The 16369-nt window shown below is 38.0% G+C and overlaps 3 protein-coding genes across 10 annotated transcripts in view; 1 reads left to right on the forward strand and 2 right to left on the reverse strand.

Annotated features, from left to right (window-relative positions):
* The window catches only part of LOC135210090 (zinc finger protein OZF-like), a 57543-nt gene extending 56209 nt beyond the window's left edge, over positions 1–1334 (reverse strand). For 2 of the 3 annotated variants that reach the window (XM_064242888.1, XM_064242887.1), the window contains exon 1: positions 510–954. The gene's annotated coding sequence lies outside the window, so the exon portion shown is untranslated. Of the gene's footprint in view, positions 1–509 lie in introns of all 3 variants that reach the window. The other variant, XR_010313451.1, reaches the window with a different exon arrangement.
* Positions 1335–2706: 1372 nt separating this feature from the next.
* Positions 2707–9724, forward strand: LOC135210093 (uncharacterized). Of its 2 annotated transcripts, XM_064242894.1 has the most exons (12): positions 2708–2894; positions 3156–3340; positions 3775–3868; positions 4253–4348; positions 4788–4919; positions 5168–5258; positions 5793–5903; positions 6086–6231; positions 6754–6874; positions 7410–7501; positions 8210–8326; positions 8662–9716. In XM_064242894.1, the coding sequence occupies exons 1-12, from the start codon at positions 2793–2795 to the stop codon at positions 8878–8880; spliced, it is 1506 nt and encodes a 501-aa protein (XP_064098964.1). In that variant the 5' UTR covers positions 2708–2792; the 3' UTR covers positions 8881–9716. The 2 variants fall into 2 exon arrangements, with proteins under 2 accessions (XP_064098965.1, XP_064098964.1); XM_064242895.1 differs by lacking the exon at positions 8210–8326 and having other exon boundaries at positions 2707–2894; positions 8662–9724.
* Positions 9725–12306: 2582 nt separating this feature from the next.
* Positions 12307–16369, reverse strand: part of LOC135210092 (gastrula zinc finger protein XlCGF26.1-like) — a 798432-nt gene continuing 794369 nt past the window's right edge. For 3 of the 5 annotated variants that reach the window (XM_064242890.1, XM_064242891.1, XM_064242893.1), the window contains one exon: positions 12307–14110. In XM_064242890.1, coding sequence (XP_064098960.1) covers positions 12425–14080 — 1656 coding nt within the window. In that variant the 5' untranslated portion in view covers positions 14081–14110 and the 3' untranslated portion in view covers positions 12307–12424. Of the gene's footprint in view, positions 14111–14234; positions 14293–15190; positions 15393–16369 lie in introns of those variants that run through there. The other 2 variants (XM_064242892.1, XM_064242889.1) reach the window with 2 other exon arrangements.

The raw sequence follows: 16369 nt of genomic DNA on the forward strand, positions 1-16369 counted from the left end.
TCCTTGCAGTCCGTGCGGACTGCTTCTGTAGAAATACCATTCTGAGTTGTAAGTAAAAATTTTGAAAGCGTCATGGAGGTATGTGAGCACTGCGTAGAGCCAGACTTTCATTAATCTCTGTTTAATCTTAAAATATGACCTTAATTTCTAACTTTGGAAAAAATAATTAGCCTACTTCGAAAGGAGATAGCTATTGTATTCCACAACCCATCCTAGGGATAGCCATTGCCTATCAGTTATACTTGAGCTTTGCATGTGGCCTAGGCTGGGCTGTTTTGATCCTAAAATGTCGTTTAATCATTATTTATTCTACCAAGAAACCATATTTAATTTTACGAGTAAACCACAATACTGTACATGGGTAAATGACAGCAAATCAACACAAAAACCAAATGACATTTACAATTGCGTTTACTGACCTCCCTATGTGTTCCAAATTCTTGGCGAAACATTAACTTAGACAACACTTGGATTAATTTAAGACCAGTAAAATAGGAAACCGAACTAACCTTTGGTCTGAACGAGGCGAGATGAGCCAAGACAAGACGAGGAGGCGTTGGAGTTGACCGTAGAGAAATGTCACTTGCTACCTTAGCTGAAGGAGGTTCGTTGATCTTCATCCCTTTCGTTAACGTAGCCGCAATTTCACTACGTTTGACGTGGCGGAATAAATGACGGTGCTTTCACAAATGTCTCTTCATGCTTTCGAAAGGTAAAACAAGCTCGGCACTATTGATTTTGCAGGTCATCGACTGCTTGGCGAGGGGTGCGTACAACTACTGCCAGGCCCTCAGTTGCACTGTTAAATGGTGTGTATTATGGATGAGCAAAAGCAGCAGCCGGTCTTCCCCTTTCCCCCTGCCAGACGTACGATTCTGTAAACAGGTGGTTTCATAGAGGTGAAATGGTGTATAGAGTGAACAATAGCCGAGGTTGACATAGATTATCAAGTTTGGACATTATTCCCGATTTCCCCAGGGGGGTGGGGGTTGGTGGCGACTAACAGTAGCCAAAGTATTTTTCATATAAACTGTTCATCCCCTCATGATTATGGGAAAAAGAAAAACGCAATAAACTGTGTGCTTGCTGGTCACATACGTTCTTCAAGCAGAACGACTTTTTTTGTAGCTTAGTCGCTGAAAATGGAACCGTGTATTTATATGGAAACTGTCAAACGAGATATTTTTCGTCTACATAATACGTGCGACAGAAAAATAGAGGTTCCACGTCTGATGGATCCGCCGGCGCTTTAGTGAAAATGTGTTTGAGTATACCTGACATAGTAACACAATGGTGACAGAAATTTGACATAGCCTTCTTCTCTACTGGAGCCAATGTCTTCTTCCCCACCGTTATCCCTACACTAAGGGTCGGTTGCCTGATGCGCCTTTCCTTACGACATCAGGCATGGTTTATTATTTGGTAAAGAGATTTTTTACGACGGCATGCCCTTGCTGTCAGCAACCACAGTTATTGGCGGTGGGCCTCGCCTTTGACTACAAAGTCCACCTACAAGGCAGCAGTTTTCACTTTTATTAGCGGTGGGCCTAGCCTTTTACTAAAAAGTAAGACTGCGAGGCAGCAGTTTCCACATTTATTTGCGGTGGGCCTAGCCTTTTACTAAAAAAGTACGACTGCAAGGCAGCAGCCGTCTTTTAGTCGCCTTTTACGACATGCAGGACTTACGGTTAGTATAGTATTCTTTTACTGGAGCCGATGTACTCCCCTGCAAAATCACATCTGAAATACAGAGATTATAGTCTTGCTAACTTTTATTCGTGGAGGAATATTAGTTAGTTGATATCGTATGTGTTAGCAGTTAAAGTATGGGATGAATGATGAGTTTATATAAATCACATGAGGTTTATTCCAAATTCGTTCAAACAATATTCTTTAACCAATCGCGGGCTTTTCTTCTTCTCGTAAGCTGCACGGATATTCGAACTGTTCCATCAAATCCCATTTTGCGTTGATGGAAAACCTTTTCATATAATACTTCTCTAAAGCTGGCTTACTGGACGCAAACCATTCACATTCTTAACGTACAATAACTAACCGATAACGTTATATTATATATATAATTATCTACGTGTTTGAAGGGAATATCGGTGGCATTAAAAATAAATGAGCCAGGTAAATCGGTATTTGGTGGAAAGTGTTGATTTTGTTATATCAACGCAAGACCGGTAAAGTTTATAACTGACAGACATTTCATAAAAAGAGGTCTAAAACTATTGCTTCTTAAACTATAGAAATTAACAGAGCATGGTAAAGGTACAAGTAAGCACTCACCAAGAAAACGATCCGGTAGGCCTACAGTACATCTTCTAGCCCCTTACATACACACATGTATGTATGTAAGCATGCATTATATATATATATATATAGTATATATATATATATATATATATATATATATAGATATATATATATCATATATATATATATATTCGATGCTTATGTTTTACCGACATTAAATAAGTCCTTCCGATCAGCTGATAGCCGATTGATTACGTGGCACCGAATCCTGATCTCAACTGTTATAATATTGAGATTATGTCCAGTTTTTCTTGTAGTACCTACATTTACAAGCATAATGATTAGAATTTAATTACTAAATTCAGCAGTCATTAGAATAACACATTACCATCCTCTAATGAAGACAGGTTCGTGAAATTGTTTCACAGCTTGAGTGATGTGATGTCAAACTCATGTCAGTTGACAGTTAACATTTGGCGGGTAAATTGTGCTGGTCAAGTCGATGCGGTGCAGTAATCAGATGGTCACTACCAATGGCTACCACACGACAACCTTTTTCTTCTCAGTCGACGATGTATATTTTACTAGACTACACAGATGAAGAAAGAAGTGATGAAATTGAAATTATAAACAAGGCAAGTATTCAAATCCATTGTAGTACCTCTTCAGTCGGTAGTGTAATTTTTGTCAGTGTAGGTATTGTTGTTCAAGAAATACTTGTTTTTCTAACTACATTTTTTAATGAAATTATTATAAAGTTATTCGTGTCGTCTCCAAGATTCTGTAAAAGGACTTACGACAGTAAAAGTAGAAAATATCTGGAATAAGTGGATGCAAAACCTGCAACATATAAGCCTATGAAAAAAATGGGTAAATCCGGCACCACTTCCTTTCAGGCACTGGAGGACACGATTGTCATCGCAGGCGCCGTCGTCGGGGCGACTCGCCTCCCAGGCGTGGGCGTGGGGTTGCTGGGGCCTCCCTTCGCACGGCTCCTGAAGCTCAGTTCCGTCAGGAACAACCTGCCTTCAGTGCTGTCGTCGTTGAGTCGCGTGTTCCAGGAATTAACGCCGACAACACAGTGAGAGCAGCTTCCTATACCCACCGTTTTTTATCCTGAATGAATTTGTCGACCACCATTTTCTTTTGTTTGGTCTACTGAGTTCATAGATAATGTTATCATTCAATATTCCCAAGTGACGCTAGACAAATTTAATGTTTTTTTTTTTTACTTGAAAAAAACAAATATATCACATCAATCTAATGCTTTTGTTACCAATATATAACCCGCTCTACTTTAGAACAGGTGGTATGTCCCATTCAGATTTGCCATTTATGTACAATAACATATTTAGTTGTAAACCATAATCTTAGCCTAGTCGTAGATGGTCATCCTACCCAACAAATTTGCAATTTTACTTGAAATTATGAGTTTGCACATTCCGTATTGCCTACCAGATGTCAAAACAACGGAATCAATCGAAGACGTATAATTTTTTTTTATTAAATTCCCAGGGGGACGGAAACCCACATGGAGGTCTGTGCTGCACTGGATGCTATCGTAGCCGAGGCAGAGAGGTTCAGTCCTGCGCTGACTTATCCACTCCAGGTAATCAATGAGATCATAATCTTATTTTCTGCATACCCTTAACTGGTGAATTTACATTATCCTCGAACGTCTTCTTCCTTTTGCAAAGGCCGTTAGGAAAGGCGACCTAAGCAAATTAGATAGGAGAGGAAAATAAGAATTGGCTACTTTTCTAGGGGATAGGCAAAAGGCAAATAGGCAGAAAACTCAATACTTCTGACGTAGATGGATTACTGATTTCCGCAGGTTAAATTACAAAGATGCTGCAGCCTGGAAAGCCTTTTGTCTTTAATGTACTACTTCAAATGATGTAACTTACCCTCCCTTCTTCGTTCGTGAGACTCATATTAACCTTCTATCTTTTATCAATTGGTATCCATTAATGCTCATTGTCCTCAATTCCAGTTGCTTGTTCTGACTTGGCGCCCCGTCCCTCTCATGATGGAGACTTTCACGTCCGCCCTCTCTCTCTCACACTCCAAATACCTTCGGGCCGTTCATGTGAGTTGGTCTGTTTTATATACGTTTTGCACAGTAATCTCTCTCTCCTGGAGATTGCAGTGACCTAAAGATAAATCACTATACTCTGTTTTTTTTTCATCTGTCCATCCGCCTGTGGTGTTTTTGTATGGTAACACTGCGTCCCGGGCTTTAGATAGTTACGCTATGTGTAAATTTTAGGTAAATTAAAGGATATCTGGGTGTACATTTGCAACTGAAAAGTGTTTTGATAATTTACTGTATGCGAATTACACCGTTAATATTCGAAATAGGATATTATTATAATCGTTGAATGTTAGCTGAATGTAACTATCTAAAGCCCGGGACGCAGTGTTACCATACAAAAACACTACAGGCGGATGGACAGATGGAAAAAAAAAAACAGAGTATAGGAGTGGCACGCTTTGCAAGTGTTGATAGACGAAAAATTATTTTTCAGGTTGTTGGAATTGCGTCCGTACTACACCCTGACATAGGAGATGACACGCCCCCAGGCGACGCTGCTGGAGGCGTTTGGGTCACGGGTGCTACCTACACTGCTGATCCATACACGTTCAATGCTCTTTTCAAGGTTAGGAAATACTACGCTTCAGTTCTGACACACTTTCGTACACAGATATTTCATCAACTTGCATGTCAAGTGTTCATGTATTTATTCACAGGGGTTCAAGTTTTAATCTTACACCGAAGATCCCTTGTAGGGTCAGGATTGGTGAAATCTACCATCAGCTTCTGAACAAGAGGACTCTTGATCCCTCCTCCTCCCCAAACCCTGTCTCTCTCTCTCTCTCTGAATTAGCAGTCGTTTCCTTATTTCAGTCGTGGCTTAGCGAGAGCAAGGGAACAGAGCCGCACGTTCAACTCATCTTTCCATCATCTCCAGGGGAGGAGCAAGGAGAACCACTGACCCGTAAGTTGAGTTTGATTCCTCGCTCATCGCTTACCGGTTTTACAATTTTGTGGTAACTAAATTTCAGTCGTATTTGCTCTCATCGCCTGTCTGAAGAGCCACTTCTTCCCAGGCAACTAAAGCAACAATATGCTTTAGACTCAAGTGAACCATTAGACTCAAATGAACGCCGTGGCAAGGCTCTTAAACCAGGGGAAATGCAGTCAGTTCCAGAAGACATATCATCAGCAATTCTCAGTAAAGTGCCAATTCTGTAGTAAGATTTGATACGAGAATGCTTGGGTATTTATGAGACTTAAACTGAAAAATAAATCACAATCACAACCAAATGAAATTCAATATATATTCATATATTTGTATATTGTCATTTCTCTTGCTCTGCTTTATTTCCATATTCTCTTGGCTCTCACATCCATCCCCCCCGGAAGTAGTTTTTTTTTTGCGGAAGGTAGAAGTTAATTTAGCTTTCAGCTGCATCATGAAAATCTTTATTATTTCTAATATTTAAAAACTGAAATGCTAATAATTTCGCAGTGCTACTTGACATGCAGGAAATAATGATTGATCCATTGTCGCTCCCAAGTGCTATTGCATCTCGACTGATCGTTCACCAGAACCTATATAGAACAACATCTTCGACACAAGGTGGGCATGTTTTCAGATCTGTAATATTAGGCCATCACGTTATAAAAAAATATATCATTCTTGAAATACGAGCACATGTATAATTCTAAGTTTATCGTTTACGTTCCAAGATCTATAAAATGGAATCCGATTATCCCGCTCAGCTTCACCCACTAATATATTAGTCTCATGCGATCATTCAGGTAGCAACCTTCCCGTCGTTGAAATGGAAGTCATCAAGAGGGTCAACGCATCAAGCTTTGCAACGGCTCTCATGGGACCTCCTACGTATCTGCTACCGACAGGCGCCACCTCACTTTCCTTCGACAAAATATGGGACAATAAGCTGGTCGGTGACGCGGTATCATTTTCCAAATAAACGTAAAGCTGGTTCTGACCATAATACACAACATTTATTTCTATGTCCAGAATGGTGAACTGTTTAAGCAAAAGAACAACTATTGCTATCTTATTACATTCATCTGCTGCCAACAGCTGTTTCAGTCATTAACTCATGGGTATGATTAGAGATACGCGAATTCTACAATAAAAAATAAACTCCAATATGATACAGTTCCACTAAAGAACGTCAATGATTAAAAGTTTTTCCAAATACAGTAAGGAAAAACTTTTAATGTTTAATATATTTTTTTTTTTTTAATTTTACGGCCTTTGCATTGTTTTGGATATAGTACAAGTATCTGAGGCTATTAAGTATAGAAATACCTTCAAATGATACTGTGAATAAATTCAGAGCTCAAGTATAATACACTGATTATTATCATGTTGCGTTGACGTCTTAATTTGCAGTCTGTCCAAGATTGACAAAGATTAGAGCCACACCGACATGAAATGTCGCTTTTTGTTTCAGTACGTCGCAAAAGCGTCTCAGAAATTAGAGGAGAAGAACGAAGCCTTACTCGCCAGGGTTGTAGCGCCACCAGATACTGTGGCTGCCCAAGCGGTAATTTTCCCGGCACCCCATTGCTCAGGTGAGAAAGATGTGTCCGTTCCATGATGCATTGTTACTCAATTTATGCATTGGCGACTGCTACTCTTTTGTTTGTGTATGTATACGAGTATGTATATATATATATATATATATATATATATATATAATATATATATATATATATATATATATATATATATATGTGTGTGTGTGTGTAGTCCCATAGTCAGGTCAAATTAATTTTACTGCTACAGCTGTGGTAATAAGCAGTACTACGAGGTCAATGCTGCTCCAAGGAGAGGCAGTGGCTTGGGATTCTAATACACATGTCCTAAAGCAGAGGAGCACATGGTAGAGGGTTGTGAACTCCTTGGGAAAGGAAATGTCCCCGATTGGTGGACGAGTCTGCCTCCTGGTGTGGCAGAGGAATGTGCTGTGAAAGTGTCTATAGACGCTTTAGTTGGTGAAGGAAATCCAACAAATTGCGTTTATATGAATTAATTAACCATAACTATCATGCACACCAAAAGGACCCTGAGATTGCTTTCATATCCCTGTTTCTCTCTCTTCAACAGCTCTTTCGATGATCCACGTGGTACCGTGTGAACTAATGTTGGCCGAGAGACACTTGGAAGGAAGGAACAGCCAGCTCATAGTCCCTGAAAAGGTTAATCGGTTTTTTAAATGGCTCCAGTTGACTTTCATTGTACATCATTAACATCACCTTTTGTTCAGTCTAATTAACTTCATTTTTAAAACTTTTCTTTGGTTTGTTGACCAGTGAATGAAAACCTTGTTTATAACCTTTTATTACATTTGATTACCTGTTTATTTCTCCTCGCATAAGAATATATCTATTTTATCATTGCTTGAGAGTTTTGTGATAGACGATTCGTTGTTGTTTGTATCTTTCTAAAGCCACAACACTTCTAAAATGAAGTGCAAACAACATAGATGCATTACCTTTCATTATTAACTTCCATAATAATTCTTTACCTGACCGATGTCCTATTGGTTATGTTTACAATGGATAGAAAGCAAATTACCTACGTCATGCACTAGTTCCAAGACGCCCACTAGCTGCAACCCCTTTAATTCTTTTAATTGTACCTCCATTCATATTATCTTTCTTCCTTCTTGCTATCCACCCTCTCCTAACAATGATTTCGTAGTGCAACAGCGAGGTTTTCCTCCTGTTACACTTTTCAATCAAACTTACCTACTCTCAATTTCCTTTCCAGCACTGAATGACCCCATAGGTCTGTGCTTGGCCTTTGACCTAAACTCAATATTCCCTTCCTGCTAATTCCGAGGGAGAGAAAATGTTAATTTTTGTCTAAAGACCTGTATCAAGATATGAAGATCTCATTCCCAGGTAATAAACGACATCGAGCAGAAACTATCAGAATTGGAGGTCTCAGAACTCAGGCTAGAAGATCATACAACAAATCTCATTCCTTCTCTGGTTCATCACTTCACTAAGTCAGCGAGGGTAACTAACTATTTTGTGAGGGACTTGCGTGGTGCACTACTGGTCTGAATACTTTAACTGACATCTGTTCCTTTTATCCAAAAGATAGAAATTTGCAACATCACATAAATGTATTGTATATATATATCTTTTAGTGTGTACTGTATTTAAGTCTGCACATGTGCATGTTTTAGATAACTTACCTTTTTTTGTATATAATTCAGTCTGTAAATAAGCTGGAATGACTACTGAATTGCATATGGATTCTAATTACCTACCTCAGACTCTTAAAAAAAAAAAATCTACACAACCCAACATATTCTATCCTCAGTAACTAAAATATTAATCGTTTTCAGGGTGCCACAGCTCGCATTCCACCTACAAATATCTCGGCTGTTAACCATGCTCGAGGCCAACGTGGAGGAAGGGTCACACCTATTCGCCAGGTGCATCCAGCCCTCATGACCCAGCCTTTACCAGCATCCAGGAGTGCAGGACGCTATAACAGAGCCAGTGGAAGGATGGGTCAGAGGGCTTTAAATGCCTTTCAAACGAGCAGAGCCAGACAAGACTGAAGATGTAAAATATTTGATTTAGTGTTCTGGAACATCTAGGATGTAAATTATCAGTTTATCCATACCTTAGTTTTGGACGCTTTTCTCTCTTTTTTTTGTCATTCTCTGGGCCTTTTTTAACCTAAGGGTACCATTTTCTCAAAAAAATTCACAATAAATTATTTTGATTTTTAAAATTAGAAAACTGCGTCAGGTGCTTTTGTAAATCACAGGCATTTGCAGACCAAGAATTGATGCTTTTTATGGAAACCATTCTGTGTGATAACCAGGTAACCTTGTTTATTTCATGCTTACAGAAAAGAAAAATTGAGAATGAATCCCTTTTCTAAAAATGCCAATTAGCTGTAGGCGTCTTTATAATCTTGTTTAAATGTACACTATATCTTTTCTTTTTTCTTTTTTTTGGAAATAAACCATTTTCATAATCTGAACTGGACTTTACATGTATATACTAATTGTACATAAAAGGTCTGAATTTGAATCAACCCAAGTGTATTGGGAAACCTGTTTAAAAATCTCTGATATAAAACACTGGCATCACAAAGGAGTAATCTGGGGTCATTTGCATAGCTAAGTTCCAAATAATTAATATTGGCTGTACTTGTATTCCCCGAGAACCATCCGTAATACGATTATAGAAATTATAATATGTAGTTCAGACTTAGGAATTCTGAGGAAAAGGATACACTGTATTTGCCCAGGGAGAAATCATCAGCATGAAAGTGTTCAATGCTGTAAATGTAATATTAAAAGCAAGTATCACACCGCATATGATAATGGTGAAATATTAAATAAAACATTTCATATTTTTTATGATCCCTGGCCAAGCTGTCTGTCCATTCACAGTGTAACAACCCCACCTGATTTTTCCATCTTATAGCATGACAGAAGTGCAATATTGGTTATTAAGAAAGAAGCATTTATGTAAAATATAGTACTGTACTTGAGAACAACAATGAGAGTGCAGCAGCCTTTTCAGGATTTTAGTTTTCATAGAAAAACACGAATAATACATTATGGTGACTGCTTCTCTGATTATCATCAATAAAAGTAAAGGTAAGAAAAGTTTGCCAGTTGTAAATAAAAAAACTACTGTATGCACATTTCAGTGTCATGGTAGAGCATATACTTTTCCTACCTCATGGGGTTTTCAATATACTATTGATGCAACCAGTAACAAAAATAACTAGTTAAGATAAACACAGTTTGGGTAATATTTACCATATCAGTTTCTTGTTTTCAGGCTGAAGCATACACAACTTTTTATGTCAGCTTACATTGAGGATTTGTTCATGATCTCCATTGCTGGCATAAAGTCTCATTTTGTCTGTAAGTACATACACAACACAAAAAAGCCATCAGAAGAATGTCTCATGGAAACAATGCCAAAAAAAATTAATGAATAGGGTAATTCTAAACATTAATCACTGCCACAAACCCAAAAATCCTATGCTAACATCCACTAACCTAACCTAGAGGAGCAGTCTAAACAGGGAGCGATGTTTCAGTAACTGGAACTCCCAATATTTCTGTGTATTTACTTGTACTAAGATGCTGTAGCCTGGCCAGGGACTTGACCCCCACAGACCAATCTTTGAGTGTCAAATACGCCTCGCCTATCAAAAAGTAAGGGTCATCTGAGTCCTCTTGCACCCTAATAGAAAGGAGTAAAAATGTCCTATGAAGACTGATAAAAAACTAGCAGCATTCAAGAAGGGCTGAAGATGACTGTAAGCTCACTGACTAACAACAACCACAGCTCTTACTGTTTCAATATAGGTTATGAATGTACAAAAATTCTATATATTCAATTCAAACTATGGGCAGGACAGAGAGGGAGAGGAGTAAGAATGAGGCAAACTTGAAGTTCTCAGGAAGACGAGGAGGAGGTAGAGGGGCACACTTATGCTCTTCCTTGTTCCTGACCAATTTCCAATATGCATAGGGCAATGTCGAGACAGGTATGCACAACAGTCCTAGGGACCTGGAGCAAGGTGAAACAGCATGCATTTCACTCCAACAATGGCAACAGGGGTCTCCTAAAGACAGCCCCCACAGCATGATGTCACATGAGCAGTAGGAATGTCTAAAACTGAGCACTTGGCTAATGCTGTGTACTCTGCAAAGGTAAACCAAATGATGGTCACAACACATTCCAGGATTGTGTGGGAACAAATAAAAGCCAACAATGCAGGAGTATAGGTGTTAAGAACAAGTGCATGGTCACCTTTCTCGTCATCAGAATGAGCAGGAACATACCCAACAAGAGACTGAGACTGAAATGTACCAAAAATGGATGCCTTAAGTGAACAGTAGTGCACTATCCCCTGGAAATGTCAGAAACTATTTTTTCACTTTCTTTTGTCTGATACTATATGTTGCCAAAATTCCCACTCCTCACAGTTAAGGTCACCAGTACAACTCTAGCCAGTGCCAAACTAACATAGAGGACACCAATCCACAGTACAGTCTCCTTTGCCCTGAATGCTTACACAATTTTCACACTCATTTCATTTGAACAGCCTTCCATCATTCGCAAAGCAAATATCAAAAGCAAGACCAAAAAACGAGCTATAATCAAGACAAATTTCATAAGTCATCATAGAGTTACACTATTATAGATAACGACTATAACAGTGAAAAAAAAAAACACACTAATGTGGGCTATTACAAGTAGTGGGTGTGTAAGAAGTGAAAATACTGGTACACTTTCATCATTTCCTTTCCTTTTACTCATGCATTAAGACTATCATTTCATATTTAGGTATGTCAACTTTATGGGCCTGGGGTGCAATGATTCTCTCCACTCCCCTAAAATTTCCACCACAACTCTTACCAGGTCTTGAACTCCATTTTCCATCCCCCTGCCATTCTTATGCCTTTGTCAAGCTATTTCCTTATTTATCTCTTCTGATTTAACTACCTTGGTCTACATTTTCTTTGTTAGTATCCATATTTCTGATGCTAATACATGTACAAGCATCACAAGTATTTGCTCTGTCTACCAATGATATACCTAACTACAATACTTTATCAGCAGTCTAGCTCTCTCTCTTTCTCTCTCCAATTCAATCCCTACTTCACAAATCCAGTGGGTCCCCATGGGAACAGACATGCCCTATCTCTTCTAAGACCTGCCCATCTACTACAATATGGTTCTCCACTTCCCTTTTTATTCTCTCAACACAATTTGAGATATTTTGTAATCTTGAGCATCTTTTTTTACATCTGTTATACTTTGTACAGAGTACTGACTTGACTTCAACACCATCCCACACTACAATAATCATATGGCTAATTTCCTGGCTACTTTTCCTTTGTTTCTAGTTACCATAAGCTGTTTGGTGCCACAGTTTGATTTTCAGTTTGTTTACAATTGAAAATTTCCACAACATGAACCACAAACAAATGAAATAAGAAACAAGATAACTTTCCTTTCATTTATATATACAGCACATATTTCTGTACTTAACAAGCACTATAACCATTCCCATTATGAGTATAGTAATTCAGTTTAAAAAAATAATTACATTATCTTACAAGCTTAGGGTGAAAAATTTAATCCCAATTCATTTGAACTAAAACTGTCATCTAGTACTTCTTGTTTTATAGGAATATCTTCACTTTCCACTTTCAGTACATCTACAAAAATAGATGATCTAATCACCTGGTCATCATGGAGGCATTTCATATGCTTATTTAGATTTCCCTTTGAGGAAAAGTGTTTATGACATATCTTACAAGAAACAGGGGGCTGATCTGAATGTATAAGCATATGGCTCTTCAGTCTGCTCTTCACAATGAAACTCTTACCGCAAATTTCACAAGTAAATGGACATGCACCAGAATGCAACTGCATGTGGACCTTAAGGGTTTTCTTTAGAGTGAAACGCTTTTCACAAACTTCACACGGGAATGGCCGGTCAGTCAAGTGCGTTCTTATATGTTGCTGAAGTTTGTCTTTCCTAACAAAATCCTTTTCACAAAACTCACATAAATATGGCCGATCACCATTGTGAATTTTCCTATGTTCCTTTATGTTGACAAAATCTTTACCGCAAACATCACAAAAATAGGGTCGGTCGCCAGCGTGCAATTTCATATGGACCTTGAGTGCTGCTTTATGTTTAAAACCTTTACCACATGCTTCACAGAAAAAGGAACGCTCTTCTCTGTGAGCAACCATATGTTTTCTTAGATTGTTACTTTCAACAAAATCCTTACCACAAACTTCGCATAAATACGGACGCTCACCAGTGTGTAACCTGGTATGCACCTTCAGGGTTCCTTTATTTTTAAAACTCTTATCACACATTTTACATGCAAATGGACGTTCATCTGAGTGCTGTTGAATGTGCACTTTTAGTGTTCCATTGTGACTGAAAGACTTATTGCAAACAGGGCATGTGAATGGCTTCTCACCCGTATGAGTCCTATTGTGCTGCTTAAGGTTTGCTCTAGTAACAAAAGTCTTCTCACATACTTTACACACAAATGGGCGTTCCCCTGTGTGTAATCTTACATGCTCTTTCAAGGATTCTCTCGTACTAAAACACTTCCCGCAGAATTCACAGAAAAATGGGCGTTCACCTGTGTGCTTTCTCATGTGTATTCTAAGTTTTGCTTTTTGGATGAATCGCTTCTTACAGATTTCGCAAGCATATGGGAGTTCCCCCGTGTGCTGTCGTTTATGTATTTTCAAATTTGACTTTTTAGCAAAGCATTTGCCACAATATTCACAAGGAAAGGGTTTCTTCGAGTTTTTTTCAGTAAAATCACTGGAAAAATTTGGAGTATCTATGCACATATTCAACTGATATTGGAAACTACTTGAGTCATCAGAATTTCTATTTAGTCCTGAAGAAAATGGTCGTTGATCTGGACACTCCTTCATATGCATCTCCAAGTCACTTTTTTGTGAGAAGCATTTACAGCACAGACTGCATGACCAAGTTAGGTCACTTACATCTTCTTTTATTTGGACATCAATGTTTTCTTCTTGCTTACATTCTGTAACAGATGTATCATCAGGGAAAGAGTCCCCCATGATATGATGGTTTGACACTGTAACTAAGTCACTTGAATGGGAAAAACCTGACCTGGGTACATCATCTGAGAAATGCGGCTCAGGGCAACTTCTGTCTTCAGCTCTCATCTTTTCAAAAATGCCAAGGGTTAATTCTTCCTTAATATGCATCATGCTGAAGAGCTCGCAGCCTCAGCAGAATACCTAAAATAAAGTTAGAAATGAGAAAAAATGCAGCAGATTGACAAGTTTTAAAATAGATGCATTATACAAGTATACAAAATGAAAATACTTATAAATAAATGCATGCAAATGTAATATATATTACCTAGAATTTGCATTATGACATAGTACTTATACAGCACATGCAGGCAAATAACCTGAAACTGTAAAATATGAATTTATTTTTATGTCAATTCACAAGCCTAAGGTTACAGAAGCACTTTGCAGCCTAAATACTAGGTAAGGACCTGGTGCCCAAGGTTAGGCTAGGTTAAATGCATCAGTGCATTGTTAGTCACCCACCCTTAGAGGCAGCTTTCCTAATTACCTATCACCCCCATAACTGTATAATATATGGGGAGTTCAAATATCTCTATAACTACTAATTTGCTACAAAAATGAACCTCAAAACCATTTACAGTGCACATTAAAACATCGGTAAGACATATTTTCAACCTGAATGCAATCATGATTGAAAGCAAAAATTTAAAACCCAAAAATAATAATAAAATACGTAGACACTTATTCTTGTACACTGATCTTGTATTCAGCAAGAAATTAAATTAACACAGCAACAACTAACTAGTATCATGTTTTACCAAAGTATTACCTAAAATTCTGTGAAAGATGTACCAAAGTTGGAGTTCTCCTAACCTGTAAACCTGTGGGGAATTACTTTTTTTTTTTTTTTTTTTTAACTAAATTGACATTTCTGACCAACGTATTTACAATAAAATACAACAATTAGCTATTATTGCCGTTTTCTTACAATTACGGTTGTTGTATACTACTAACAGTTAGAAGGTACTCGTCCTGCCCATCTACCTAGGTATACTAGACATTACGGGGATAGCCATTCATGTCATGTTAGGTTACATAAGGTCATGATTAACCAAAAAAGAAGGGTGTATAAGTTATTAACCAGGTACCGCATACCCTAGTAATGTATTTAAGGGTGAACTAATTAGTATACTTAAACTCGACCTGAATTAATTCAGAACCTTCACCTAACCTAATCTGCCAAAATAAACCTCACAAACTACAACGTCAACAGGATCGTACCCAAAATGTGACCTAAGTTGCAGCCATTTGGTTTAATGGAGACGTTTTAAATATCCAAAACACCCATAATGACTTATTAGGGAACACTACGTGAAAGCTACACTTTCTACTGGGCTTGGCTTCCCACTTGAGATTCTCGAGACTCGAGTGCCCAGGACGATCGAAGATGATGTCTTTGCAATGGCGCCTCCTTCGAACATCTTCTTCTTTCTTTTCATTCTGCCACTTAACTCTGGCTTACTGTTATTTCTTTGCTATTGAATGTTTTCTGTAATATACTATTATACATCCTTGGAGTATCGATGCGATAAAGGAGTCATTATCATAACGACTAACCGTGATAGTTCATTCGAGTCAACAGTTTCTCACGAAATTAAGAGTGGAATTACAAAAGGAGAGGCAAATATTGCTGCTATGCATATACGAATGTCACTCGATCGTTAACATTTCCTCCATTTGCATATTATGGTATTATCTTCTCCTCCTCTCTTCTCTCTCTCCTCTCTTTTCCTCTTCTCTCTCTCGCTCTCTCTCTCTCTCCTCTTCTCTCTCTCTCTCCCTCTCTGCTCTCTCTCCTCTCTCTCTCATATCACTAAATATGAAAGCCTGATAGTCCTGCGTATATGGTGCAGGATTTATGTATTTTTATGGCAATCATTATGGATTACCACCATGATAACAGTGCATGGCCTCTAAACTGTGTCGAAGCTAAGCTCAATCATGGATATTCACTGATAAATAAAAAAAAATTCCCATCAGGAATGCAAACCAGGTTTCATTGACAATTCAAAGAGAATACTACAGCGCAAAGTTACATGAAACAAAGAAATGAATTTTGAGATGGTGATGTTTTTGGGAAAATGGGTGGGATTCAGCACTGCGAATATTTGTATGACCCAGTTACCGAATTTTAGTTATCTACATTCTTTGGTTGAAACAAGACCTACTATATGTACGCATTCTAGTGATAATTAACAATTTATCATTATTATATTCTCTATTTTGACCATTTTCTGCATTTATGCGCATTGGTGTACGTGTTTGGAGCAAGAAATTACCACGACGATTAGCGTCTAAAATAACTGAAAAATGATAGAGTATCCCATATTATCAGGTAACGTTTTCTTAGAAGGATGATGATAATAGAAAACGTAAAAAACAATACAGATTTTTTTTTTT

Source organism: Macrobrachium nipponense, chromosome 39, assembly GCF_015104395.2.
Source record: "Macrobrachium nipponense isolate FS-2020 chromosome 39, ASM1510439v2, whole genome shotgun sequence".
NCBI classification, from domain to species: Eukaryota; Metazoa; Arthropoda; class Malacostraca; order Decapoda; family Palaemonidae; genus Macrobrachium; species Macrobrachium nipponense.